Raw genomic sequence first — 25,332 nt, forward strand, 5'->3', positions numbered from 1 at the left:
GATGGGAAGTATCACAATAAAAGACCTCACAGATAGCAACAAGCATCCCACCGTACTTCCTTCAATCTTTAACAGCGAAATGTTCCTCCTTCGAAGATTTCTCAGGCGAATCAAAAGTCTTGACAAAATACTGGTCCGGTGGTTTGGATATGTTCTCGCTCGCCCTCGTCTTTTTTTTCTTTTTTATTCTTGCTCTCATCCTTGTCCCCTGTCCTAGCACAATCATAAGACTTGGACATTCAATCTGACTAAATCAATGCCAGTGGATATGGCTCGTTGTGATCTACATATGGAATTGTCATATCCTGCATCTTATCATGTCGTCACACTGCCCGGCAATTTGAATCTGACGTCCATATCTGCACAACAAGCTCATCCGCATCCAACCACTTGATAAACGAGCGCTCACCACAATTCTGCACTCAGCGCCTTGCACTAACCTGACGCCTCGAGGCTGTCGTTTGGGTGGCATTAAGGTATATATACATACATGTCAGCCACACCCACAGTCAGAGCTCGGAAAATCGCAAGACTCATCCGGCGCGGAAAGGCGAGATGGCCGAGCGGTCTAAGGCGCCAGCTTAAGGTTGTTATCATCCAAAACGCTGGTCCGAAAGGGCGTGGGTTCAAATCCCACTCTCGTCAACATCCTTTTTGCTTTCTGTCTATCGCAAGAGGGATGAGAGATGAAGAAGGAGAGGGGGTTTTTTTCTCTGAAATTTTTGGTGGTGGGTGAGGCAGGGTTTTGTGTGGGTGGAGATTGCATCAGTTGTGCACGTCTGAGTACTGCATAAGAGCTTGGCATAGATGTGTGCTCGGGCATAGGAAATATGCAAGCAAGTTACAATATTGACTCGCTGGTCACAGACAGAGAGTTGTATCTTCTTCAAATCAACAGGCTACAAGAAAGTAATTCGAGATAAGCTAGATTGCTGAATGTCAATGTGCTACATTACAAGCTCTTGTATGCGAAAGAGAAGGAGCGCTCAGGATTGACTAATATCACAATCCTCAAGCTCAGAATGAGATCCCAAAACACAATGTTCAAAAGGGTCAAAAAGAGTATAAACAAGGCATTGTAGCATATAACCGAGATATAGACAGATCGTAAAGGAGATATAGTGCTAAACTATGTGTGTTCTGCTAATGCTTACTAGCATAGCTGATGATTAAAGTACATTGCGATTGGGGGAAAAAGAGGAAACCGAAATTTTCACTTCATCTAGAGGATGAACGACACAATACTGCCGAGAACGTAGGCACCAAGACCAACGACACCTCTGAGGTGAGCGGCGAGCTCGACCTTGAGGCCGGCAACAACGGAGCAAGCAACGGTGATCAGACCGTGGCAGGCAGTGGCGAGGGAGAAGACGACGACCTTGAGAGCAGAGAAGCCGCAAACCTTGACGGCGAACTTGACGGTGAACTCGATTTCGAGGAGGAGCTCAGAGATCAAGGCGGCAAGCTCAGCATTGCTGTGACCACCGATGCCACCTGCGACGCTGAGATGAGCCTTGGCCTGGCCGATGAGACCGATAAGAACTTGGATGTTCTCCTTGACTTCAGCAATTTGAGCATCAGTGGCCTTGCCTGAGATACCGTTGCAGGTGGCGTTGATTGCAGCAGTGTAGCCGTGAACGTGGTCAGCGAGGATGTCGAAGGTACCCCAAACGTTGACAGTAGCGTTGAGACCGAGAGAGACGTCAAGAGAACCGCCAGCAGCACCGGAAAGAGAGCCTGAAGCACCAAGACCGGCAGAACCGCCGACACCAGCACCTGCATCGAGACCGGCAGAGCCAGAGCCGCCAACACCTGCGCCAGCCTTGAGACCAGCAGAGCCGCCAATTCCAGCATCAAGACCGGCAGAGCCCGAGCCACCAACTCCTGCGCCTGCACCAAGGCCAGCAGAGCCACCAAGACCAGCACCAGCCTCAAGGCCAGCTTCGCCCGAGCCGTTAACGCCTGCGCCGGCACCAAGGCCAGCAGAGCCACCGAGACCAGCACCAGCCTTGAGGCCAGCTTCGCCAGAACCGTTGACACCAGCACCTGCATCGAGACCAGCAGAACCACCAAGACCGGCGCCGGCCTTGAGGCCAGCATCGCCAGAACCGTTAACACCTGCGCCGGCGTCAAGACCAGCAGAGCCCGATCCATGAATACCTGCGCCGAGACCGGCAGCACCGCCAACACCTGCGCCGAGACCAGCAGATCCAGTTCCTTGGGCGCCCAAGCTGCCAGTACCAGTTGCGCCGGCACCGAGACCAGCAGCACCACCAATACCTGCGCCGAGGCCAGCGTGGCCACCAAGACCAGCAGCTCCTGAAGCAGCAGCACCAAGACCAGCAGAACCACCAACGCCAGCAGAGCCAGAACCGTTGACACCTGCACCTGCACCTGCGTCGAGACCAGCGGAGCCAGAACCACCAATGCCTGCGCCACCGTTGAGACCAGCAGAGCCAGAGCCTGAGCCACCAACTCCTGCGCCGAGGCCAGCAGAACCGCCAACTCCTGCACCAAGGCCGGCAGAGCCAGAACCACCAACACCTGCACCGGCACCGAGGCCAGCAGCACCACCAATACCGGCACCGAGGCCAGCAGCACCACCAATACCGGCACCGGCACCAAGGCCTGCTGAGCCGCCAAGGCCGGCAGCACCGGTAGCACCTGCAGCGAGAGAACCAGAAGGAGAAGCGCCAGCAGACAAGGCAGCGCCAGCCGAAGGAGAAGCACCACCAGACAGACCAGCCTCACCACCAATACCACCAGAGATGCTGCCATTGCCACCAACACCTGCGCCAGCCGAGCCGGTCACATCAGGAGAAGAAGCAGAGGCGGTGGGAGTTCCGTTGGCAGCGTCAGCGATCGAGTCACTAGGGCTGGAAGAGGGAGATGAGCCGGTAGGAGACGAGCCAGAGTCGGCACCGTAGGCAGGAACGTCAGAGGGAGCGGCAGAGTCGGAAGGCGAGGAGGTAGAGTCAGTTGCAGCAGGGGTACCCTGAGCAGCATCGGTCAAGTTGTCGCTGGGAGATGCGGGGGCGGAAGGAGACGAGCCGGAAGGAGACGAGGCGCTTCCAGAGTCTGAGCCGGATGCGGAGCCGTATGCAGCACCGCCGTAGGTAGGAACGTCAGTGCCGGCGGGTGAGGCAGCAGAGTCAGAAGGCGAAGAAGTCGAGTCAGTAGCGGCAGGAGTGGCTTGGGCAGCATCGGTCAGGTTGTCACTGGGGGTAGCAGCGGCAGATTCAGCGGGTGCGGAAGCAGACGAGGCGTTGTTGCCAGATGCCGAGCCGTATGCACCAGCACCGTAGACGGGAACGTCAGTTCCGGCGGGCGAAGCGACGGAGTCACTGGGAGCAGCAGCTGAGGGGGCGGCACCCGAGGGGGCGGCAACACCAGCAGAGTAACCGTTGCTCCAGGTGTAGCCAGCGCCAGTGGGCTGAGCAACTCCCGAAGAAATCAAGGAAGTACCGGTAGCGATGAGCGAAGTTTTGAGAGTGGCCGGGCAATCGGTGACTTCAGGAGCACACGATGTGATGGTGTCAATCTGAGTGCTGTAGAGAGTAACAGTGATGGGACCAACGGAGGTAGGGACGGGAGTGTCGGGGCTAGCTGCGGACGAGCTGGCGGCGGCAGTCTGCCAGTTGCTGGGGTACCAGACTGAGGGCATCTGTCCAGAAGGAGCAGCAGCGCCGGCAGGCATAGTGGAAGAAGCACCGCCGCTGGCAGTTCCCCAGTATTGGCCGTAAGAAGGCATGTTGTTGGGGGTCTCGTCAGAGTTGGCAGGAGGAGAGGGAACAGGCATGACAGTGGAGGTCTCAGGAACAACAACAGTGCTGCCGTAGGCAGGAACACCCTCCGAAGCAGCGGGAACGCCCTCAGAGGCAGCAGGGACGCCAGAAGAGGCAGCAGGAACTCCCTCAGAAGCGGCGGGAGTGGTCTCAGGAGTGCCGTTGCCGTTGGCAGGAACGCCCTCAGAGGCGGCAGGGGTTGCAGCGGGAGATGAAGGCATAGCGGCCCCAACATCAGAAGTAGACTGAGCGGCAGGGGTCGAGGCACCGTAAGCAGGGACGCCCTGAGATGCGGCAGGAACACCCTCGGAAGCAGCGGGGCTAGATCCGGGAGCACCATAGGCGGGAACACCAGAAGAGGCTGCGGGAACACCCTCGGATCCGGCAGGAACGCCCTGAGAAGCAGCGGGGACACCCTCAGTGGCAGCAGGGGACGAGGGCATGGCAGCATCGGCACTCGAAGCAGCCGAAGTGACAGTGGCTCTGTTGGTAATGGTCGAAGTGATGACGCTAGGAGCAGTCAAGACAGTGGTAGATCCAGCAGAGGTGACACTAGGAAATGTTAGTCTAATAAACCAAAATCAAGGATAGGTATCGAGCTCACGTCTCGCCTGCAGGGCATGTTGTGACAGTCTCGGAGACAATGTCAGTCACGTAGACGACCTCAGGACCGGAAGAGCCCATAGTGGTAGTACCAGTGACGGCGGGGACATTGGCAGATGCAGCGGGGGTGGTAGCACCAGAGCCACCAGGAGCTGCGTTTGTAGGAGAGCCGTTGGTGGCATCGACATCCGAAGACGAAGCTGCAGCCGAAGGCGAACCACCGTAGTTACCTCCCTGGTAAGCAGGAGCAGAAGAGGCAGCAGCGTCAGTCTGTACAGATGGGACTGCTGAACCAGCAGCAGTCGTAGTCATGTAGTGAGTGACGTGCTCTGTGATGGTGTGGGTGCGAGTCTGAGTAGACCATTGGGTGATGGTCTGGGTAGAAGTGCTGGCCTGGCCATTGGGAGCACAAGGGCAGGTGTTGGTGTCACGCTTGTTGGTCCAGGGAGCGGCAGTGGACAGACCAAAGAAGGCCGCCAGATGCATATAAGTGCTGGGCTTCATCCTGAGAGAGAAGCGAAGCAGTCGCTTTACTGTCGATTAGGGATAATGAGGGACTGTAACGATTGTAGGATAGATTGATGGCAGAAACAAAGAACGAGGGTTTGCTTCAGAGCACAGCTCTTGATTAGCAAAGGAACGAAAGACGAAAGACGAAAGACAAAACTGAACTGATTCGAAGAGTATCGAAGGCAGGCAAGACGAGATGCTTTATACCAAGGACGAAGAGCATGTTGAATGCATCGACCAGAAAGAGTGGGTTAAACTGCTACAGGATTAGCAACAGAGCATCAGTCATACCAGTATTTGATGGAAATTAAGGATTTTGACATGTCTGCGGCAGTCGTGCTGAGTCGCTGACATGCCAGTCTGGATAAAGACGGAGGTCCATGCGAGACCTCTCATACGAGTCGTACCTTCCTCGTAAAGTAAAGAACGCGGTTGCTAGAGGTGGGAAGTCTTGTGATGGTCAAACCGAAAAGAGATGGATTCACAAATTAGCTTGTCTCAAAGCAGACCCTAGCAGCAGTCGTGGCAAGAAGAGGTATGGTGATCGACAGTCTCGAGTCCACTCTAGCCTTGTACAGATGAAACTGGTGACTACTCCACAAACCCCAGCATCCAGAAGATGATGGCTTCTACAGTACGACCTTGGTCAGAAAGCTCGGTCAAGTTCATGCTCGGTCGTTGGATTACAACGAGATTGCATTCGTGAACGCATGCGGAAAGTATTCGTCAAAGCTGTGCATGGAAGCTGCGATAGCGATGGAGTCTTCGAAAAGTTCGGAAGCCGCGAACAAGACCCCTGCAGACTGCAGCAATACGGCTTGCCACTGAGCTCTGCAAAGTCTTGACAGCTCAAAACTCAGGCAACCACGGAAGGCACGGGAGTGTAGGAAGGATGGCGTAGATGGTTAATTAGGTGGTCGTAGTCTGTGCGTGAGGCGGTGTTGAAACTCGTGCCTATTTCTGGTTAGGTCGTCTGCTCAGAGATTTGCCAATGTACAGAGCGAGATTGAATCCCTAGAAACAGTGCGGCCTTATGAGACTTTTAATATTGTCTTCGTGTGTGCTAATGAGAATGCGAGAAGACTGATAGGAGGTGTGGAAGTTAGAGTGAACTCGTGATGTTGTGACACGCAGAAAGAAGATGCATGATCGACAGCGCAGTGAGTGTGTCGGAGAGTCGCGGGCCGAGGCCATATTGGAAGCCGAAAAGCCGCGAAGCTTGGCCCAAAATCCGGCTCGAACTGCCCTGTGCCTGGAAAAGGACAACTTTTGAAACAACCTCTCCCAAGAAGACTGCGTTTCAGCCTTGAAGCACCATCGCTTTTCGAAGCAACAGCTCAAACCCTTCTTGCTTTTTGCAAGGTGCTTCTTTTGGCCACCAGCCTGACGCCATATGATCGACGAGCGCTCTTTCCACCAAGGCAGAAGCTTAGAAATGAGAGTACGGCGTACGAGTACGCAGACGAGAGTGCCTATTTCGCAATCATACAATAGGAGGAAAGATCTTCAATCTTTGACCATGCCGGTGCATGCTATGAATCTACGCAAAGACACGGCAATTCCTTCATTGAAGTCGGCTCCACCCATGTGGAAGGCTAGATCAATGCTCACCTTTTCGTTGCTGCAATTCTTGCACTTCGATTGTTTCTCCACTGTGACAAGTCTTCTCAACTCACCACAAGTGAGCCATGTCATGACTGCAGATCTTGTTGCATACTCCCTTCTAGACATGGTTGGCCTTCTCAGTTGTGCATTGGATGCATCAGACTTTGTCATACTCTCAACGACTAATGATTCAACTTGACATACACTAACGCTGCTTCGTTGAGAGCTCACTTTCTAGCGATATCACGGCCGCCCAGCCAAACAAACAGCCAGCTAATCGAGATCATGATCTTTCTTCTCCAGCTCCTTGTCCACGACAGACTGCCCGATCGCCATGCCAGCCACGCGCCCTCACCAGTCCAGTCCTGTTTACCGCCAATCACACCGTCATGCTTGCCTAGGTAGGCCAGGTGTACCTTCTGCTTGTACTCAAACGGTCGTGCTGCAGCACCTTCAGCCTCATTGTTGAGCTCACGTGTGAGATATTCGCCTTTCTGCAAGGCCGCTTCAGCCAGTGTCGGAAGGCTGTAACCCTCAATATCGGCCGCGTCACCCATCGCGTATGTGTTGTCGATTGGAGTACCATCAGGCCGCAAGACACGTAGGTACTTGTCTGTCAAGATCCGAGGCATGCCTTTCTCTGTCTTTTTGACGTCCAAGGTGTCGATGAGAGGGTTCACTTTGTTGCCGGTGGCCCAGATAAGCATACCGTACGGCAATCTGCCGTCTTCCTTGGTGTATATGGCGTCTTGCTCTACCTTCTCGATGTGAGAACTGGTCTTGAGCTCGACCTTCTTCTCATGCAAAGATTTGGTTGCGTAGTTTCCAAGCTTCTCATCAAAAGTCGACAGGATAGTAGGCGCGACATCATGGATAACAATGGAAAGCTTGCCGTCGAGGTGAGGGTACAGGAATCTCATGTCCTCGTACCAGAGGTCGTATAGCTCTGCTGTGGCTTCGATACCAATCGCTCCTCCACCAACTATACGAATGGTAAGGATGTCTCTCTGCTGCTGCTCGGTGACTCCAGGTAACGAAGCAGCGTCAAGAATCTCCAGTATCCTCTGCTGAATCAGACGAGCATCATTTGTGGTTCTCAAAAACAATGCATGTTCTAGAGCTCCAGGCGTGCCGAAAGTCTGAATAGCACAACCAGGTGCGATCACGATCTTGTCATATGAGATATCGTAGTCTTTGTCTTTCCAGAACTCTGATACTGATGGCTTGCACTTGATAATGCGCTTTTCCAGGTCGATTTGCTCGGCGATTGCCTTGTAGTACTCAACATTTGGTCTGCTGCGTCGGCGGACAGGTTCTTCAGCAAGTCGAAAGTTGAAAAGACCGCAAGCTGCACTTGCAAGCAGTGGAGTATATTGAATCGTCCGAACGGGTGATATGACCTTGACGTTGTATTTTGCGACGTTCAATTGTTGTGATAGGACGAAGCCGGCCCATCCGCTTCCAATGACAGCTACTGTAGGTTTCGACATGGTGAAGATTGGTCAATCCAGGAAGTCTGTTATTATTGATTTTGGGTGATGGACCAGCTGAGGTTTTGTATCTGAGCTGGTAGTAATCGTACTCGTATATTAACTGATGTCACTATTCTGAATTCTTGGATACCCTTGTCTTTGCCGAGATAAGTCAGATCTATCGCCGATAGGATTTATGTTCGTCAGCTTAACGCGACGTTAATTCACTAAGCAACATGTTTTCGGTGAAAGTGATGCGTACCCGGGGTGGCCGAGTGGGTATTGGCAGAATAGATCGCACCAAACGGACTGTGCCGGTGCCTGAAGTGCAAACATCGTTGGTTGATATAGGGCCCGTTTTATGCCGATTGGTCGAGAAAAGTGCTGCAAGTATCGGGATATTGTCCTGTTCGACGATCATTGAACTTCGCGTCACGCCGCGTGTATGGAAGCAAAGATCATCGAGAAAGACTTGATATGAGGCTGAGTTTGTAAGGTCATTGTATTCTGACGAGCTGCTTGGGATTCCAGACTATCGCTCTGTTCAGACCACGACTTTCGATGACATTACTGCTCAGCCAATTGACATGATGGATACCACCGAGACACAGCAAGATATTCCATGTTACTGACACTGTCTCCGAGACACTAATTTCATGTCCTACCTGCAGACAGTTTGGCAAAGTGGCTCCGCCATTGTTTTGACTGCTATGGGCGTCATTACTTCAACCATCACTGACAGATTTGTTTTGAGCTTGACCTTGGGTAAATCACTGCGTGTAAGGAGTTGACTATCAGTTACTTGGATGGTATCTGAGGTATGCTCATACTCCAAATGATTATTGCTCTTGCTAAGAGCGACACAGGCGTAAGCGTACCTAGCCCCCCCTCCTCGCGAATGACTGGCGGCAACAATCCTTTGAGCAAACATGTTGGGATTACAGACCATTCGATGGCGCTAAACGCCCATATCTTCGAGACAACATCTATCATCTTTTGGGCCATCCCAATGCTTTGCTTCGGATCTTGACATTTCCCAGATGGGATGGAGTAGGTATCTGTTGCTCCGAAGCCGAGGGCTGAATAATTGTTAGGGCCGCTTAAGTCCGTTGATGACGAAGTGGGAGACCCCACCTGTGAAAGATCACGACAGATCGCGAAACATCCAAGTACAGACTTGCTGGACCTCTAAACACCAAATCAAAAGATCCAACCCCTCGAAGAGATATACACACAGCAATCATGGCCAGCTATACCAACGGCGACAGCAACGACGGCGAGACCAAGGGCATCCAGCCTAAGATCACTCTCTACACCAACCACCTCTGTCCTTTCGCCCACCGTGCCCACATCACCCTCGAAGAGCTTGGTCTGGACTTTGAAGAGGTCATTATCGACCTGGACAAGCCTCGCGAGCAGTGGTACCTCGACATCAACCCCCGCGGCCTGGTACCCTCGATCAAGTACAGCGTTCCTGGTCTCTACAATGAGGAGATCATCACCGAGTCGAGCATTGTCGCCCAGTTTCTAGCAGACGCCCGTCCTTCGCATCTGCTTCCCGGCAGCTTGCACGACCCGTTCGCTCCACTGTTCAGAGCAAGATTGGCTTTCTTTGTCGACACATGGAACACAAAGGTTCAGGGCAACCTGTATCCTATGATGAAGGCCGACGGCGAGGAGAAAGAAAAGCTGGCCAAGGAGACTGTTGCTGCTATTGAGAAGGAGATTGAGCCTCTGCTTGCAAACGCTGCTCCCTTCTTTGGCGGCAAGGACAAGCCCACGCTTGCTGAGGTATGCTATGTCTAGTTTTCGCCTTCATTGGACCTAGTACTGACTAAAGACGACTTCAGGCCATCATTGCACCTTTCCTGATCCGCTTCTTTGCTTTCTCCAAGGAAGGCAACCTCCTTCCATCGTCGCTCAAGAAGTCAATCGAGGCTCTGCCCAATACTGGCAAGTGGGCCAAGGCTGTCGTTCAAATTCCCAGTGCTTTGACTATCTGGAACGAGGAGGAGGTTATCAAGAGAACAACAGCTCGTGTGGCCAAGATGAAGGAGGCTGCCAAGTAAGCCGCTAACTGCAGGCTGGCGTCGAAAGAGGACACAAAAAGAAGAAGACTATAGCATGCATAACGTGGAACGACAAAGTATATAGTAACGGCAGAATATATAAGTTTCAGACTCGTCCTGAACAACCAAGCCTCTCAAGACCAGTAACTTTCTCACCTGCGACAAGGCGACTAACGACAATTTGAGGCACGAGGTAGACTCAATTTTCAGTATAGGTACCAGTCGGCGAGGGACTTAATGCGTGATAGAGGAAGGTATCCGTTGCCTTCAGTCTTCTATTTCGAGCCTGCAAAGACGAGTCTTGCATCGGAGAGATAGGCTTGACACTTAAACGGCTGGATCAAAGTGTGCAGGACGAACATGTTCACTCCAACAGTGGTGAAGACGTTTCACAAAAACACACATCACGAATATGGTTGCAATAATCTTCAGTTTTACCATTTTTGCGAGTGATGTTTTGGTCAGACGAGCGTTCAAAGGGTCTGGGGACGTTCGAGTGGTTCGGTTGGTGGCGGCTTGGCGTTGCGCCAAGAGTCGCGCGCACAGCACATTTCTGCAAAATCAGCCAGGCTTGAAGATTTCCTCTTTTCGTGCGACTTTACTAACGACCCAGCTTTCCCAATACCGCAACAGTACGTCGAATCTTTGCATCAAACCGATTGATCGCAGTCGCCTGGAAAGAGCCACATTCGCTGACAGTCGCAAAAGATGGGTGCCCTCAAATACGTCGAAGAGCTCCAGAAGAAGAAGCAGTCTGATGTCCTGCGCTTCCTTCTCCGTGTTCGCTGCTGGGAGGTACGCGCTACATGAGAATTGATGCTACTCGTTGAACTTTGCTGAGAGTACATCAATATAGCTCCGCCAGTTGAACGTCATCCACCGCGCCTCGCGCCCCTCGCGCCCCGACAAGGCCCGCCGTCTGGGATACAAGGCCAAGCAGGGATACGTTATCTACCGTGTCCGCGTCCGCCGCGGTGGTCGCAAGCGCCCTGTGCCCAAGGGTGCCACCTACGGTACGATTGAAGAATTTGCAGGGAAAAGAAGAATCTGGATCTGACATTATACACAGGCAAGCCCACCAACCAGGGTGTTAACCAGCTCAAGTTCCAGCGCTCCCTCCGCTCCGTCGCTGAGGAGCGTGTCGGCCGCCGCTGCGCCAACTTGCGCGTCCTCAACTCCTACTGGATCAACCAGGACTCGACCTACAAGTACTTCGAGATCATCCTCGTCGACCCCCAGCACAAGGCCATCCGCAAGGACGCTCGCATCAACTGGATCGTCAACCCCGTCCACAAGCACCGCGAACTCCGTGGCCTTACCTCCACCGGCAAGCACAACCGTGGTATCAACAAGGGCCACCGCTACAACAACACCTCTGCCGGTCGCAGAAAGACCTGGAAGAGACAGAACACCCTCTCCCTCTGGCGCTACCGATAAACGTCTCGCCCCTGTCGGCGTTGACGTGGTTGTTGTTAGGGATCTGGGCAAGGGTCTTCGTTTCGTGTCGCCGCGATATTGGGACGAGGGCATCCACAAAATTTCTGGGATTAGCGGGCATTATCATGAACTAGCCAAATTGTTGTCTTTCAAAATCACAACGCTACCCGCTCACTTCCTTGTGTTTTCTGTGCAATGTGACTAGGTAGTGATTTGTCTAAGGGCCAAGACTGTAGATCTTAGAGCTTACGACGCCCGAACGCTCCGGACAGGGGTAAGATTGAAACAGAATGGAATTGGAGCAAATTTGCAATTCAAGCGGGCGGAGAAGGCGCAAGTTGCAGAGGAAAGAATTGGTCAATGGCATGTGTTAGGGTCCAGAGCCTTTAGGTACAGTACTCGTAGATTAGGTTCGGCGTAGAACGACCCCAGAAATAGGAGCGGTTGCGAGGGGCTCGGGAGTCCCTTGGTCATGTCAGGGACACGCTCCAAGGACCAAGGGCTGAGCACAGTCGAATTGTGGTCAACACGAGCTCAACCGGCTGGTGCTTCGTATTTGCTTTCTCTTGACAATCTTTTCCTTCGGAGTCTGGCCCAGGACATGACTGTCGTGCTTTCCTCCGGTACGCCCAGCGTCCGTCTTAGCTGCTGCCCGCCTGCATCAACCAAACATCATTCAACTTCCATTCGCCGTCGCCTCGAGCCAGGAGCAACCTGAGGCACCAGTGCCAGGGAAAGCATGTCTCTGTGGCCACCGCGATTCACATCTCTAACATCGGGCTCGTCGGGTAATGCGAACAGGCCGCCTCCTGCATCCCCTCCACGAGTCCCTCGAGATCAGCAACCTCCGCTTTCCTCTCGACCCGCCCAGTCCTCGAGTCCACGACAGCAACCACACACGCGCGCTGTCAGCCACCCGTTACCGAAGATCTTCGGCAAGAAGAAAAGTGCACCCGTCTTAAGAGACGTCCCTCTCGATGAACACTTGGTCCCTGTGCTGGATGCTGGTCCTTCCACAGTGCCTACACCGGACAAGCCCATTGGAGGTCGCAAGAGAGACGAAGAGTTGATCACGCGGCAATGCATGTGCTGCGACAACAAAGTGCGCTTTCCGAGTAATCTCAACGTCTTTCGTTGCACAAGCTGCTTAACCATCAATGATCTTGAGCCCTATGTCAAAGAGCCTCGTGACTCCAAGTCTTCAACATATCCGGCTCAGCAGCAGGGTCCGCGACGTGAGTTTATTTGATTTCAAAGAGCCCTCGCAATACACTAACAAGGACTAAGCCATCCTCCCACTGTCCGTCGAGCGTAGTCGAGCTATAATCGATCGTTGTCTAATCACCTACCTTGAAGCACGATGCCGAAGAGGCGACGCTCCAACCTCACCAAAGGCCTCGGGCCTTGCAGATCCCTTTGTTCGTGGCGAGATAACAACACAACATGCGACTTTGCAGCCACCGCCTCGTTTCTTCGAGCAGTCGCCTCCTGAGATGCCTGAGCCCATCTCGGCATCTTTGAAGACTCAAGACGATTTTCAATATTTCCCACACAAGGCATCCCCATCGCCGAACAAGAGTCCCTCGAGACCCAGGACCGCTGGCTCATCATATACTGCTCCTCACATGCCTCCAGTCCCCCCTATGCCACCTCTGCCGCCAAACAGAAGACCTCCTCCACCACCTGGATTTCATTCTGCGCCACTTCCTATACGTCCTACACCTCCTGTTGGTGACAGCCCTGCTTCTCAGCGTTATGATCGCGTCAAGGTCATTTTCAAGCCGCTTGAAGACTATATGCTTAGCAGTTTTGGCGATTACAACTGTCTCAATACTTGTTTTAGTACTGTACGGCATCCGGTTACAACACGAAGGAGGAGCGAAAGTGCCATCAAGACCCCTCCCAGTGAGGCAGTCGAAACTTTTACTCAAAGTCCGATAGACTCATTCTCCCAGCTCGATGCAAAGACGCTGCTTCTTGGTGATTTTGCAGAGAATGGCGACTGGTGGACAGGCAGAGTCGCTCGCAATACGTCCGACAAGTCCGACAAGCGCGGCCACCATAGCTCAGAAGGCAGGCGCTTGACTACTTCGAGGTCTCCTCACATCGACTGGGATCAGCTGTCACATTGGTACGACGTTATTCACACTGCTGGGTCTAAGTGGCGCGACAGAGTTGCAAACATCAGAAATGTTGATCAGGAGAAGGTGCACGAACACATCCGCGGTCCCGTCAATGCTAAGGAGATTGATGAAGACATCGCAGAAGCCCGTCTGCATGCCGAGCGAGCCTTGTTAAAGATTACTGAAAACATTCTGAAGCGACCCACACGACCTCTAACTGAACCAGACAACATTCGCTTCTTGCTTATCATATTGGCCAACCCGTCTCTATACCCTTCAATGCGGACAGCAGGCAATCGCCCACCAATGCCACGCAGTCCTTCTGGGCTCAAGAGCTCAACACTAGCGCCACCTTCTTCTTCTTCTTCTAAGCTTGCATCTCCACAGAAGCTTTCAGGCACTCCTGCTAGTAACGAGCCAGGACAGCATGCTGGTATACTCAAGCGAATCTTTGGGTTAATCGCTAATTCTTCCGAGAATTGTCATCGTTGTCTTACCCATTGGTTCAGTAGACTACCCGAGCAACAGTTCGTCAAGATGGTTGACCTGGTTGCGAGGTTCGTAACGTATCGACTTTCGCGACGAAAGAGTCGACCTCGCAGTGTTATACCTCAAGATGGTGGCCTCATTCCTGATTTGTCTGGATCTGCGAGAAACACTTTTACTCAACTCCAGTCAGCGACTGGACTGAGTGGTAGCGGCAGTGGAGCTGGTAGAAACAAAATGCCACAAATGGAGACGATAAGTGTAATTGACTACAGCGAAGATTGGCAGCTGAAGGCCGCTGCCAAAATCATGGCAATGTTATTTGCTGCGAACAACACATGGCAGATGAAGAGATCTGGCCTCACTCCTGCTCAAACAAGCATAAAGTCTTTGTCCAAACCACGCACGAAGATGCACGGACAGTTGTTGCCTACCTCGGACTTCTACAACACACTGCTCGACTATTACGATCTGGTTGCAGACTTCAAAGCCTGGGAGTCCAAGAAGGCGAAGTTCACCTTTTGCCAATATCCGCTCTTCCTATCTATGGGTGCGAAGATTCGACTCATGGAGTACGATGCGCGTCGGCAGATGGAGATCATGGCTCGTGAGGCCTACTTCGACTCTGTCACTACACGCAGGTCAATCGATGGCTACTTCCACCTACGTGTAAGACGTGAGTGCATGGTTGACGACAGTCTAAAACAAATCAGTGGTGCTGTAGGATCTGGTCCAGAAGAACTGAAGAAAGGCCTCAAAGTTCACTTTACCGATGAAGAAGGTGTCGACGCTGGTGGTTTGAGAAAAGAGTGGTTCCTAACAGTGGTCAGGGATATCTTTGACCCTAACCATGGTATGTCTCAATTCTGATCAATCTGACCTAAAGAACAAGAACTGACACTCTGGCTAGGCATGTTCCTCTATGACGACGACTCTGGCTTCTGTTACTTCAACCCATCTTCCTTCGAGACCAGCGATCAGTACTATCTTGTTGGAGCTCTTCTTGGACTCGCGATCTACAACTCCACCATCCTTGACGTAGCATTACCGCCATTTGCCTTCCGCAAACTGCTCGCTTCGGCCCCTCCCTCGTCTCAGAATCCTGCTCTTCCGTCGAGCAGTAGAACTCAAGTGAGCTATACTCTTGAAGATCTGGCAGAATGGCGGCCTGCATTGGCCAAGGGTTTGCGCGACCTTCTCGAGTTCGATGGCGACGTTGAAACAACCTATTGCAGAGACTTTGTTGCAAGTATCGAGCGGTATGGTGCAGTAACAGACATTCCACTCAAAAATGGCGGCGAAGCTATACCAGTCACCAACGAGAACCGCCGCGAGTATGTCGATCTCTACGTGCGCTATCTGCTTGATCAATCTGTGTCCAGGCAGTTTGAGCCATTCAAGCGTGGCTTTTTCACCGTGTGTGCTGGTAATGCTCTTTCACTTTTCCGTGCTGAAGAGATTGAGCTCATGGTTCGAGGTTCTGATGAGGCTCTTGATGTCGACTCTTTGAAGGCGGTCGCTGTGTACGAAAACTGGCGCGAGGTTTCTCCACCTCACAAACCTCTGTCCAACCCTGCCGATCAAGTGCCGGTCATATCCTGGTTCTGGGATTGTTTCAAAAGTGCTACGCCCGAAGCACAACGCAAGCTTCTTGGATTCATCACAGGATCCGATCGTATACCCGCTGTTGGTGCCACAAATCTTGTTCTTCGCATCGTCTGTGGCGGCGATGGGACTGCTGGCCAAGGACAGAGCCGAGGCAAGGATAAAGAGAGGTTCCCTATCGCGCGAACATGTTTCAATATGTTAGTGCTTTGGGGCTACGAGAGTAGGGAAAAGCTCGAAGAGAAGCTTTGGCGTGCTGTATCAGAGAGCGAAGGGTTTGGGCTGAAGTGATTGGTGAAGAATTGGGTCCTGGTAGCGTATATCCTTCTATCCTGCTGTATTCATCTACGTCTTCTTTCCTTGTTGCTCCTTCCTCTCTTGATTTGTTTTCCACCTCTGGTTGGTGCGCTTGGCATGCATCCTAGTCGCTCTTACCCCCAGTCGTTGCTGTAACCCCTCACACTCTCTCGGCTCCATGGTCTAGTCCTACTATCTCCCTCCACCAACGATTCATCATCGGCATCTCATTGTCCGTCATCTGCCGTTCAGATGCTCATGGCAAGCCACAGCATTCTTATGTACCTGGACGAATCCTTCCAAGGAACGACTCCGCTATCTCGGTAACGTTCCGCATACCTACTTGCTGCGACGATCCCCCACAACTCTTCCCTCGGATATTCCATCTGGGGATGGTGCAGGGGTACGTGAGTACATCGACGGCCTTCTTCCCTCGAGCTATATAATGACCATGCATGCAGCCATCTATCCTTCGCTCAGGCGTCTTCCTGCCGATGTTCTCTGAAGCTACCTGCCCAATATGGACGACACAACGAAGAAACACTCGATCGAACACTTTGAGATTGCACCAGAGCCAGGCTCTGATACTGGTGTTTTCATTGATCCCGTTGCTGAGAAGAAGCTGTTGCGAAAGGTCGATCTCAGGATTCTGCCACCGTATGTTTCGAGCACTGCATAGCAGAGGACATTGCATTAATGTTTCTCCTAGATTGACTGTGTTGTTCCTGCTTGCGTTCCTGGACCGCACGAATATTGGCAATGCAAAGATCCAGGGTATGACTGCTGAGTTGAAGATGGGTGGGCATGACTACAACATTGCGCTGTTTGTGTTCTTTATACCTGTGAGTTCTGCCATCAAAGTTTTGCGGTGAACTACACAGGGCAATAAGCTAACTTTTTGGTCCAGTATATCTTGCTCGAAGTTCCGAGCAACATTGTGTTGAAGAAGATCTCACCATCGCTTTGGTTGAGTTGGATCATGGTCCTTTGGGGTAGGTGTCCTATCCAACTTGTGGAAGGATTACTTTTTGGCTAACATTAGGGTCACAGGCATCGCGACTATTGGGCAAGGACTAGTCAAGACCTTTGAAGGACTTGTTGCGATGAGAGTCCTAGTTGGCATTTTTGAGGCTGGGCTATTTCCGTGAGTTGCTAGCGGCTTCTTCACATTGACTTAAACCACGAACTAATTGATATCTAGTGGCTGCGTCTACTTGATCAGTATGTACTACAAGAGGTACGAACTGCAGTGGAGGCTGTCTTTGTTCTTCTCTGCCAGTATTCTCGCTGGTGGTTTTGGTGGTGTAAGTTTTCGAGGATGATTTTCTGGCGATTTAACGCTAACACAAAGATAGCTCCTTGCGTATGCTCTAGCAAAGATGGACGGTATGCTCCTCTGACTCATGGACGCAAGCTCTCTAAGGATACTGATACAAGTTACACAGGCATTGCTGGATATTCAGGTTGGAGATGGTAGGTCATTCTTTCTACCTCAACCTATTTTCGAGACATGCTGACTCGAGAAAACAGGATCTTCATCATTGAAGGTATCTTGACCACCGTTGTTGGCATTCTCGCCAGATTTTGGGTCTGCGACTGGCCTGAGACTGCAAAGTTTCTTACCGAGGAACGTCTGCTGCTGACCTCGCGGCTCCACGCCGACTCTGGTGAAGCCATCATGAATAGATTGGATAAGGCTGCTAGTATGTGTGTTGCCCATTTTCGTCATTACAGAAGCTGACATGACCTGAAACTAGCTCGTCGTATCTTCACAGATTGGAAAATATACTGCGGAGTCATCATGTATCTGGGTATCGTGAATACCGGCTACTCAGGCTCCTTCTTCATACCCACCATTATTCGCGAAATGGGGTATACCTCTGCCTCTGCGCAGATCCGCTCTATCCCTATCTTTGTCGTTGCTGCAGTCTGCTCCATTGCTGCGGCTTGGTTGACCGATCGCCTTCGCCATCGCTTCGCATTCTGCATCTTTGGCCTTGTGGTGGTATCAATTGGATACATCATCCTGCTTTGTCAGACAGGCCTGTCGGTAGGCGTCAAATACTTTGCTCTCTTCCTCGTCGTTCCCGGCGGCTATATCACTCAACCAATCGTCCTAGCATGGGTCCAAAACTGCATGTCAGGCCACTACAAACGCTCCGTCGCCGCCGCCATGACAGTCGGTATTGGGAACATCGGAGGCATCGTTGCCTCAAACGTGTTCTTCGTAACAGAAGCGCCTCTATACCGTACAGGCTATGGTGTCGGTTTAGGCTTCTTGTGGATCTGCGGGTTAGGCTGTGTCGTTCTTTTCGCTGGTGTCTTGTGGGAGAACAGAAAGAGAGATAGAGGAGAAAGAGATGATAGGCTTGCTTGGCCGGATGTTGATAATCTTGGAGATGATCATCCTAGTTTTAGGTTCACGACTTAAGGTAGACATTGTGAAGGATGGACGGAAGAGGAAAGAGATCTCGCTCACGCATTCTGATGCACAAATGTTGGCTTCGTTGCCTTCCAATTTTATGATGCCATCAATCGCAGTTTCAATGATGCTATCGGAAATAACCATTATCGGATGCTGTCGATATTGTTGATATCAACCTCGTTCGATGCAGAGCTTCCATTCTCGCTCTAACATGCTGATGGTCATTCGAAATGCTCTTTACTGTCCATCTGGTCTCTTTTTTTTCCTAAGATTTTCTCTGTATGCAAATATCACTGAGTCGATCTCGTTGTTTTCTATTCCCTTCTCAAAAATAAAAACATCAAAAAGGTGTTTTGACAAAAAGAACACGTACAACCAGTAATTGTACAAATATATATCTAAAGTCTGATGAATACATAGCTTGGTCACTTCTGAAGCATGTCAAATACCAGAAAACTGTCAAGACCAACTCGTTGTCGTCGACTATCCGGTTTCCAGGCCTGCTGAGGGTATCACCCTGTCAAGTAATGTCAGAGTTGCGCCCAAATCGAGCATCGATGAGTGCTAAGGTTACATGAACACAATTCTTCAGCGAAAAAAAAAAAACATATCACAATCACAAGCGACATGGGAAGGCAGGTAATGAGAAATAAAAAGTAATTGCTCGCTGACTATAAGACAAAAACAAAGGACCCCTAGGTATCAATCTGTGTGTTCCCTAGGCTACGTCCCTTTTTTTCGACAAACTAATACTACATTATCGACCACTTCGTTTTCAGCTTTTGCGTGTCATGTGCTATGTGAAAAAGTGTCATCATTGATCTTCGTTGAATCCATCATTACGACCGTATCAGATGCATTGATGTGTTCTTTTACAGAAGAGGAGCCTCGGCTCTGACCTTCTCGGGTGCTGCGTTCTCGTGGTAGGCGTGCTCATCAGGAAGGACGGGCTGAGTGTGAGAGGCAGCGCTGGGCTCGGTGGTAGGGACACTGGGAGCGTTCAACTCGGTCAAGGGCTCGGCGGAGCGGTCGATGCTCTCGGATGCAGTGCTTTGACCAGTGGCGTTCGAGGTCTTGTCGGCGGCAGTCTGAGCGATGGCAGAAGTCTTGTCAGCAGCAACCTGAGCGGTGCTGGCGGCAGAGTCGTAGGCGTTCTGAGCAGAGGCGGAAGTCTTGTTGGCAGCGTCTTGGGCGGTAGCAGCAGCCTTGTTGGTGAGGTCGTTGGCGGCGTTCTGGACATCCTCCTTCTTGATCTCTCTCTCAGGCTCGTCCTTGGCAGGGTTTAAGTTGGCAGGGTTGGGAGCGTCAGCCTGACCAGCACGCTGCTTGGCCTGGCCGATGAGCTCAGAGGCACGGTTTTGGAGGTCAGTGGCGGTGCTCTTTGCAATGTCGGTAGCGTGCTGAGTCTGCTCGGCAGCAATGGTGCGAACCTGCTGGGTCTGCTCGCTGATGATGGTGCTGGCTTGTTCAATCTGGGCGTCAATAACCTCGCGGTTGTTAATGTAGATCAGAGGAACGGTGTAGATCAAAGTGGTGAAGAGAAGAGCAAGACCCCAGGTAGGCATGATCTTGACGAGGAAGTAAGAAATGAAGGCGATGAAGAAGGCACCAACGGTGACAAAGACGTTCTCGCCGAACATGATGCGCTGGAACTCAATGACGAAGAAGTTGATGAGCTGCTCAACATCGTCGAGAGAAGCCTCGAGGGTCTCACGAGGGATGGTGTAGTACTTGCGAGGGCGCATGCGCGAGGCGAAGCCACGGTCCATGACAAGCTTGCCGACAACTTCAGCAGCAGCGGTAACTAAAATGTTCGTCAGTCACAATACCATCAGATAGGTTAGAAATTGCTACTTACTACCGAGAATGATGTAGAGAGCCTTGAAGAGGTACTTGAGGATAGGGACATAGCGGGTGAAGAAGATGAAGGTGAGGATCGAGGCGAAGGAGATGGTGGTAACACGGGGGTTCTCCCAGGAGAGGAGGTTGTAGAAGAATGAGTGGTAGTGAGTCAGGGGCTGGCCAGTAGCAGCAGGCTGATCGGGCACTCTCTTGGAGTCCATCAGGTTTGAGTACTCTTGCGAGGTCTTCTGGCTCTCGATTCTGGCCTTCTCGGCTGCGGGGCCGTTGGCAAGGTTCTGGTAAGCAGCGCTGGCATCTGGAAGTTTGGTGAGTTGGAGCTCTGGCTTGCTCAAGATCGTGACATGACTGTAGAGAAAGAAGTCAGCATAACCGAAGCTTGATGTGAGGCAGCCATTGTGTGGAAGAAGCGTATGTGTCTCGAGAGCAGAGTCCGCCGATGGCCATCAAAGAAAGCGACAGCTATGGAGTGGTGTGTCACACAGCGAAGCTCTTCATGAAAGCCAAATGCTGACAGAGCTCTAGCTGGATTGATTTGACCACGTACCTTACTGTTGACGACAGCGTCCTTAGCGTTGATGGCAGACTCCTTTGCGTTCTGCAGCTGGGGGTTGAGGTTGGGGTAGTTTGTGTTCGACATGGCGGCAGGCTGGTCTATGATATGTTCAGAAACAAGCAAGGGAGACGAGGTGCAGATGAGGCTCACCGATCAATTGAATAGGAAGTGGGAGAAGAGTGAGGAAGAAGAACAAGGGTGTGTTGACGGAGAGCACGCGACAGAAGAGAAGCCAGCGCAGCTTCCCAAACCTGCTGCAATTTTGGCCCAGAAACGTCATCCACAATCAGAGCTCCGTGCGCTTTCACATGCACGCTGAGCTCCACGGGCCCACAGCCACGACAAAGCTCGTCATTGATTGGGGAAACCACCCTTTGTCCGTTGGTCGCGCTCCTGCCACCTCCCAGCCAGTGCCTTGATTTGAAAAGAGTGATCTTGTTCAGCGCTTGCATTCGGAAACTAGCCACTCATTGCTTGCTAGAATCGTCTTTTCGATTCCTATCCTTATCTTGACGCTGTGTCGTTTCATCCATCCTCGTGGAGATCCGCTCCGATCGCAAACAAACAAAGATCGTCCACTAAAAAACCCACAAGACCCGCTACCCAAAACACCCTCCAAAAGAGCCTCATGCTACTGTAAAAAAAGAACTGAGACCAAAGAAATACGAAATCCTGTGCGTTTCACACACCGTGCTTATTCATCAGCTTTAAGCATCCTGTCCAAATCTCCATCCACCTTCCTTGACAACTCGTGCACGCATCTCGCGATCCTTGACCTTTTCCTCTTTCGTGACTGCATCGCCTGTATCGACCCAGCGAGCAGAAGATCCACGCTCGCGGAACTTCTTCAATCGTTCAGGGTTCTTGCTGTTGCGGAACACCTCTTCCATCTGTAGAGGTGCAATGGGTCCGAAGATGCTCTCAGGATCCACAAGCTGTTGTTGTGTGAGCAGATCACGAAGAGCTGGCGATGCAACCCAAGAAGGTGCTCGGAATCCACCAGTCTGATCATCGTCCGAGTCCTCATCCTCACTGTCGGTAGCGATTTCAGGCAGATTAATGTTGTCTCCATTAGGGTACAAAGGTGAAGATTTGGCAGATTTAGGCACTGATTTCTTAGAAACGACTTGAGCTGCCGGTCGTCCAGGAGTTTTGAACGCCGATGGAGGTGCTGCCTTGCTTGACGATGTTCCAGGAGGATTCGAGTTCTCTGCAAAAGGAATTCGGGCGGTCGACAGCTTCATCATATCATTAGGATGCATGCCTGCTTTGGCGTGCTGTGCATGATGCTGTGCTGTGACTGTCGCCTTGAACATGTTCTGAGAGTGGTGAGCAGCCGGAGGTGGTGCGTGAGTGTAGCCATGTGGGAACTTGTTGAGTGTTGACTCCTTGCGCATGTTTGAGGGCCTCTTGGGAGGAGCTGTCAATGCGTTGTCTGATGGCCTGTCGACTTCATCGTCATCGCCCTCTAAGGTCTTGCGTCGCTTGTCACCTTGCTGCTGGTACGATGCTGGCGCTCTGCCTATGGTAGGACGTTGTGATGATTCTTCGACCTCCTGTTGGAGTGGTCGTTTGGCAGGCTTTGCAGTGTTGGCTTGAGGTGCGGGTCGGTCTTGCTTGGATAGCTGTCTCAGTGTGCCGCCAATGTCGCCACGGGGTAGCGTAGACTGTGCTTGCTGTCTGTCCATCTTCTCTTGCTCCAGAGATGCAGCCTTTGAACGTTAGTATGAGTAGAAATCTCACTAAAGCTATTCCACTTACCAGTTCAGCACTCTTCTTCTGCTGCAATGCCAACTGTCTCTGCTGCTCGACCTTTCTCTGCTCCGCCTGTTTTTGTGCTGCGTTCCTGGCTTCTTGAAGTCGTTGCTGTTCGGCCACTTTACGTTCCTGTTCTGCTTTACGTTCTTCTTCGGCCTTAGCAGCTCGCTTGCGCTCAATTTCGCGTTTCTGCTCTGCCTTCTTCTGGACGATCTTCTCGTCTTGTTCCTTCTTTCTAGCAGCAGCTTCGAGGGCTTTCACGCTGCGCACAGAGCCAGCGCCAGCACCGACGGACTTGGACAATGCAGGAGGTTGTGCACTGCCAGAGCGTGTCGCTTGTTGACGAGTCGTGGTTGACGCAGCGTTGGAGTCTTGAGAAGAGGTTCCAGGCTGTGCGGAACCAAGTCTCTGTGAACCTGATGCGACCTTGATGCTGACCGGAGCAGGTTTTGGCTGAATGCTACCCAGTCTCGATGGCTTAGTCAATCTACCGGGCGCCCTCAACTTTCCAGCTGGAACGCCAGTCTTGGGAGGTACTGGAGGACCTGCTTCATCAACGTCGCTTGCTTCATCTGCAGTAGATCTCCACGATTGCTGCGAGGCCGCGCCTGGACGACTGACCGCTGCAAGTCTTTCATTCTCAGCTCGTGCAGCTTCGGCAGCCTTTTCTTTCTCTGCCTTTTCGTGAGCCTTCTGTCTCTCCTGCTGCCTAACTTTTTCCAGATCATCCATCTCGTCCTTGGATTCTTTCTCCTTCTTGCGGGCGTTTTCGGTTGAGCTACGCGTACGTCTGCTTCCATCGGTTGCAGCAAAAGCGGTGGCTGGCCTATTTTGACTCAGGTCGGGGTAGAGACCGCCAGGCATTTTGGACATGTCTGGATCCGGACGTTCGAATGTTGCCGCAGAGAGTGGTCGATGAGGAGAGGAAAGTGAATTCATCTTGGCTTGGGCACTGGCTGCAGCGCTACTACCGAACATGCCCTTGGCCGATTTGAAGACAGAATAGAGCTTGGCCTTGGATGCGCTGATTGGTGCCTCGGCGAACTTTTGCTTTGTTGGAGAAGCAATAGAATTAGCAACAGGAGTGGTGGCGCCACTGCCAGGTGGGAAATTGGGGTTTGAAACTGAGGTGTTCTTCTGGTGATGAGCGTGGTGAGGAGCGGTTGCAACCTTTGCAGGCGAAGCAAGAGTAGCTGTCGAGTTGGACTTGTGGTGTCCCATGAAGTATTTAGATGGAGATTCGCGCAATGCAGGCTTGGAAAGTCCGGTAAAGACTGGTTGCGCTTCTTCAACCGAGACAGGATCAGATACTTGATCGTTCAGCTTCTGTGTGTCGACGCCACTAGCAGCACGAGAGCTGGTGCGGATGGGCGCAATCCAGTCATCATCGTCGTCCATAGGCGGTTGCGTGTCGCCCTGAACATTTTCTTGAGACGGTCTGGAAGTGGATCTGTGTTCGTGGGTCGGCAGAGAAGGGTAAGCAGGCATGTGGATGGATTTGGACGTGCGGGGCTCCTTTTGCTGGCCGAGCAAGGTTATGCGCTCGTGCAGCCTCTGGGTTGATGTCTTGTTGTGGTCGTCTGCGTCTTCTGCTGGCTGAGAGTTTGTTTGTTGTGTAATGCCAAAGCTCTTACCCAAGGCACTTGTGCGAGCACCGCCGAACGCGTCCATATGGCTGCCCCTCGGTCCAATGCTTCGCTTAGCAGTCAATGGCTCGCGGGCAGGCAGGGCAGCGAATGTCAGACTGCTCTTACGCGTCAATGGCTTATCAGGCGTGGAAGTGTCGGATGGCGATTTAGCGTTCTCATCTTCCTCTTCTTCGTCCAGCTCTTCCTCATCTGCCATTTTATTCTCGTTCTGGCCCTCTTCGGCCTGCCAATCGTCGTCGGCAAACGGTGCGTTCGAATCTTGTGTAACAGGGCGACTGCTGGACTCGGGGTCGGGCACTGTGGCCTGGTCGTCATCCTCTGCGGGATCCTCGTTGACGTTCTCGGCATCTTCGTTGGCCGAAACAAAAGATGCCGTGTCGTTAACAACAGGATCATTTGTGACGTGCTCTTGCAAAGGCTCGAGATCAGGAGCTTGGGCGTGGCTGTTCTTGAGCATGGATTGTTGAGAATCAACGTCCATCTCGTCCTCGGTCAAACCATGGTATCCAGAATCCGTGTTCTCCTTGCCTACACGCAGAGGACTTCTTCTAGAAGTTCCCGAGCGAGGGCGCTCTTGTTCGCCATCCTGAGCAATCTGAAACTGAGCGACCTTCGCGTAGAATTCGTTCTTGGGAGCTGGACTAAAGGTTGCTTGTGGGTTGGGTGCAAAAAGATCTGTCAGAGGCTATGGATGCTGTCAGCTTGAGCTTCTTGAGATGGCGATCAAGTGAGACGTACAGCGCGAGCAGCGTTCTTGCGCGCTGTGCGAGGAGTCTTGCCTCGCAACTTTCCAGGGGTCTTGAAGATGTCGGCGAAACTACTGCGCAAAAGTAAGCGCGAGTGTTTTAAAAGGAAAAAGTGACAGCATACACAGGATTGCTGCTGAAAATCTCGGCCATGTGCTCGTTCAGCCATTCCATCTCATTCTGGGCAGCATAGCCAAACTCCTCGACCTCCATGTCGACAAACTCGGCAGCTTGTTCGCGCTCAGTCTGGATCCATTGCGACGAGCCGACAGGGGCCGTCTTGAAACGAGGCGCCATTGTTGTTTGACGCGTTGTTGTTGTGCTTCGACGGGAGCTAGCCAGGAAA

The 25,332-nt window shown here is 52.0% G+C and overlaps 8 protein-coding genes across 8 annotated transcripts; 4 read left to right on the forward strand and 4 right to left on the reverse strand.

Annotated features, from left to right (window-relative positions):
* Positions 1–4,385: 4,385 nt before the first annotated feature.
* M437DRAFT_56980 (uncharacterized protein) lies at positions 4,386–4,892 on the reverse strand (the record flags this gene model as incomplete). The annotated part of the gene is made up of 1 exon (XM_041023139.1): positions 4,386–4,892. The coding sequence occupies one exon, from the start codon at positions 4,890–4,892 to the stop codon at positions 4,386–4,388; it is 507 nt and encodes a 168-aa protein (XP_040876366.1).
* A 1,838-nt stretch (positions 4,893–6,730) lies between these two features.
* On the reverse strand, positions 6,731–7,993 carry M437DRAFT_78162 (FAD/NAD(P)-binding domain-containing protein; the record flags this gene model as incomplete). Its single annotated transcript, XM_041026945.1, has 1 exon — positions 6,731–7,993. One exon carries the CDS (start codon positions 7,991–7,993, stop codon positions 6,731–6,733), a length of 1,263 nt encoding a protein of 420 aa, XP_040876367.1.
* Positions 7,994–9,217: 1,224 nt separating this feature from the next.
* On the forward strand, positions 9,218–10,044 carry M437DRAFT_78163 (thioredoxin-like protein; the record flags this gene model as incomplete). The annotated part of the gene is made up of 2 exons (XM_041026946.1): positions 9,218–9,766; positions 9,826–10,044. 2 exons carry the CDS (start codon positions 9,218–9,220, stop codon positions 10,042–10,044), a joined length of 768 nt encoding a protein of 255 aa, XP_040876368.1.
* A 708-nt stretch (positions 10,045–10,752) lies between these two features.
* M437DRAFT_69036 (60S ribosomal protein L15) lies at positions 10,753–11,481 on the forward strand (the record flags this gene model as incomplete). The annotated part of the gene is made up of 3 exons (XM_041025208.1): positions 10,753–10,839; positions 10,901–11,057; positions 11,114–11,481. 3 exons carry the CDS (start codon positions 10,753–10,755, stop codon positions 11,479–11,481), a joined length of 612 nt encoding a protein of 203 aa, XP_040876369.1.
* Positions 11,482–12,220: 739 nt separating this feature from the next.
* On the forward strand, positions 12,221–15,986 carry M437DRAFT_56833 (HECT-domain-containing protein; the record flags this gene model as incomplete). The annotated part of the gene is made up of 4 exons (XM_041023119.1): positions 12,221–12,716; positions 12,769–12,899; positions 13,038–14,943; positions 15,001–15,986. The coding sequence occupies 4 exons, from the start codon at positions 12,221–12,223 to the stop codon at positions 15,984–15,986; spliced, it is 3,519 nt and encodes a 1,172-aa protein (XP_040876370.1).
* A 526-nt stretch (positions 15,987–16,512) lies between these two features.
* On the forward strand, positions 16,513–18,423 carry M437DRAFT_87616 (MFS general substrate transporter; the record flags this gene model as incomplete). The annotated part of the gene is made up of 9 exons (XM_041028670.1): positions 16,513–16,649; positions 16,702–16,834; positions 16,900–16,984; positions 17,043–17,136; positions 17,194–17,296; positions 17,348–17,378; positions 17,438–17,465; positions 17,523–17,695; positions 17,750–18,423. The coding sequence occupies 9 exons, from the start codon at positions 16,513–16,515 to the stop codon at positions 18,421–18,423; spliced, it is 1,458 nt and encodes a 485-aa protein (XP_040876371.1).
* An 866-nt stretch (positions 18,424–19,289) lies between these two features.
* On the reverse strand, positions 19,290–20,917 carry M437DRAFT_87617 (uncharacterized protein; the record flags this gene model as incomplete). The annotated part of the gene is made up of 3 exons (XM_041028671.1): positions 19,290–20,221; positions 20,276–20,625; positions 20,793–20,917. The coding sequence occupies 3 exons, from the start codon at positions 20,915–20,917 to the stop codon at positions 19,290–19,292; spliced, it is 1,407 nt and encodes a 468-aa protein (XP_040876372.1).
* Positions 20,918–21,540: 623 nt separating this feature from the next.
* On the reverse strand, positions 21,541–25,283 carry M437DRAFT_69039 (uncharacterized protein; the record flags this gene model as incomplete). Its single annotated transcript, XM_041025209.1, has 4 exons — positions 21,541–22,545; positions 22,595–24,925; positions 24,979–25,060; positions 25,111–25,283. The coding sequence occupies 4 exons, from the start codon at positions 25,281–25,283 to the stop codon at positions 21,541–21,543; spliced, it is 3,591 nt and encodes a 1,196-aa protein (XP_040876373.1).
* Positions 25,284–25,332: the final 49 nt, after the last annotated feature.

The sequence above is a fragment of the Aureobasidium melanogenum genome (genome assembly GCF_000721775.1).
Source record: "Aureobasidium melanogenum CBS 110374 unplaced genomic scaffold scaffold_25, whole genome shotgun sequence".
In the NCBI taxonomy this organism is placed as follows: Eukaryota; Fungi; Ascomycota; class Dothideomycetes; order Dothideales; family Saccotheciaceae; genus Aureobasidium; species Aureobasidium melanogenum.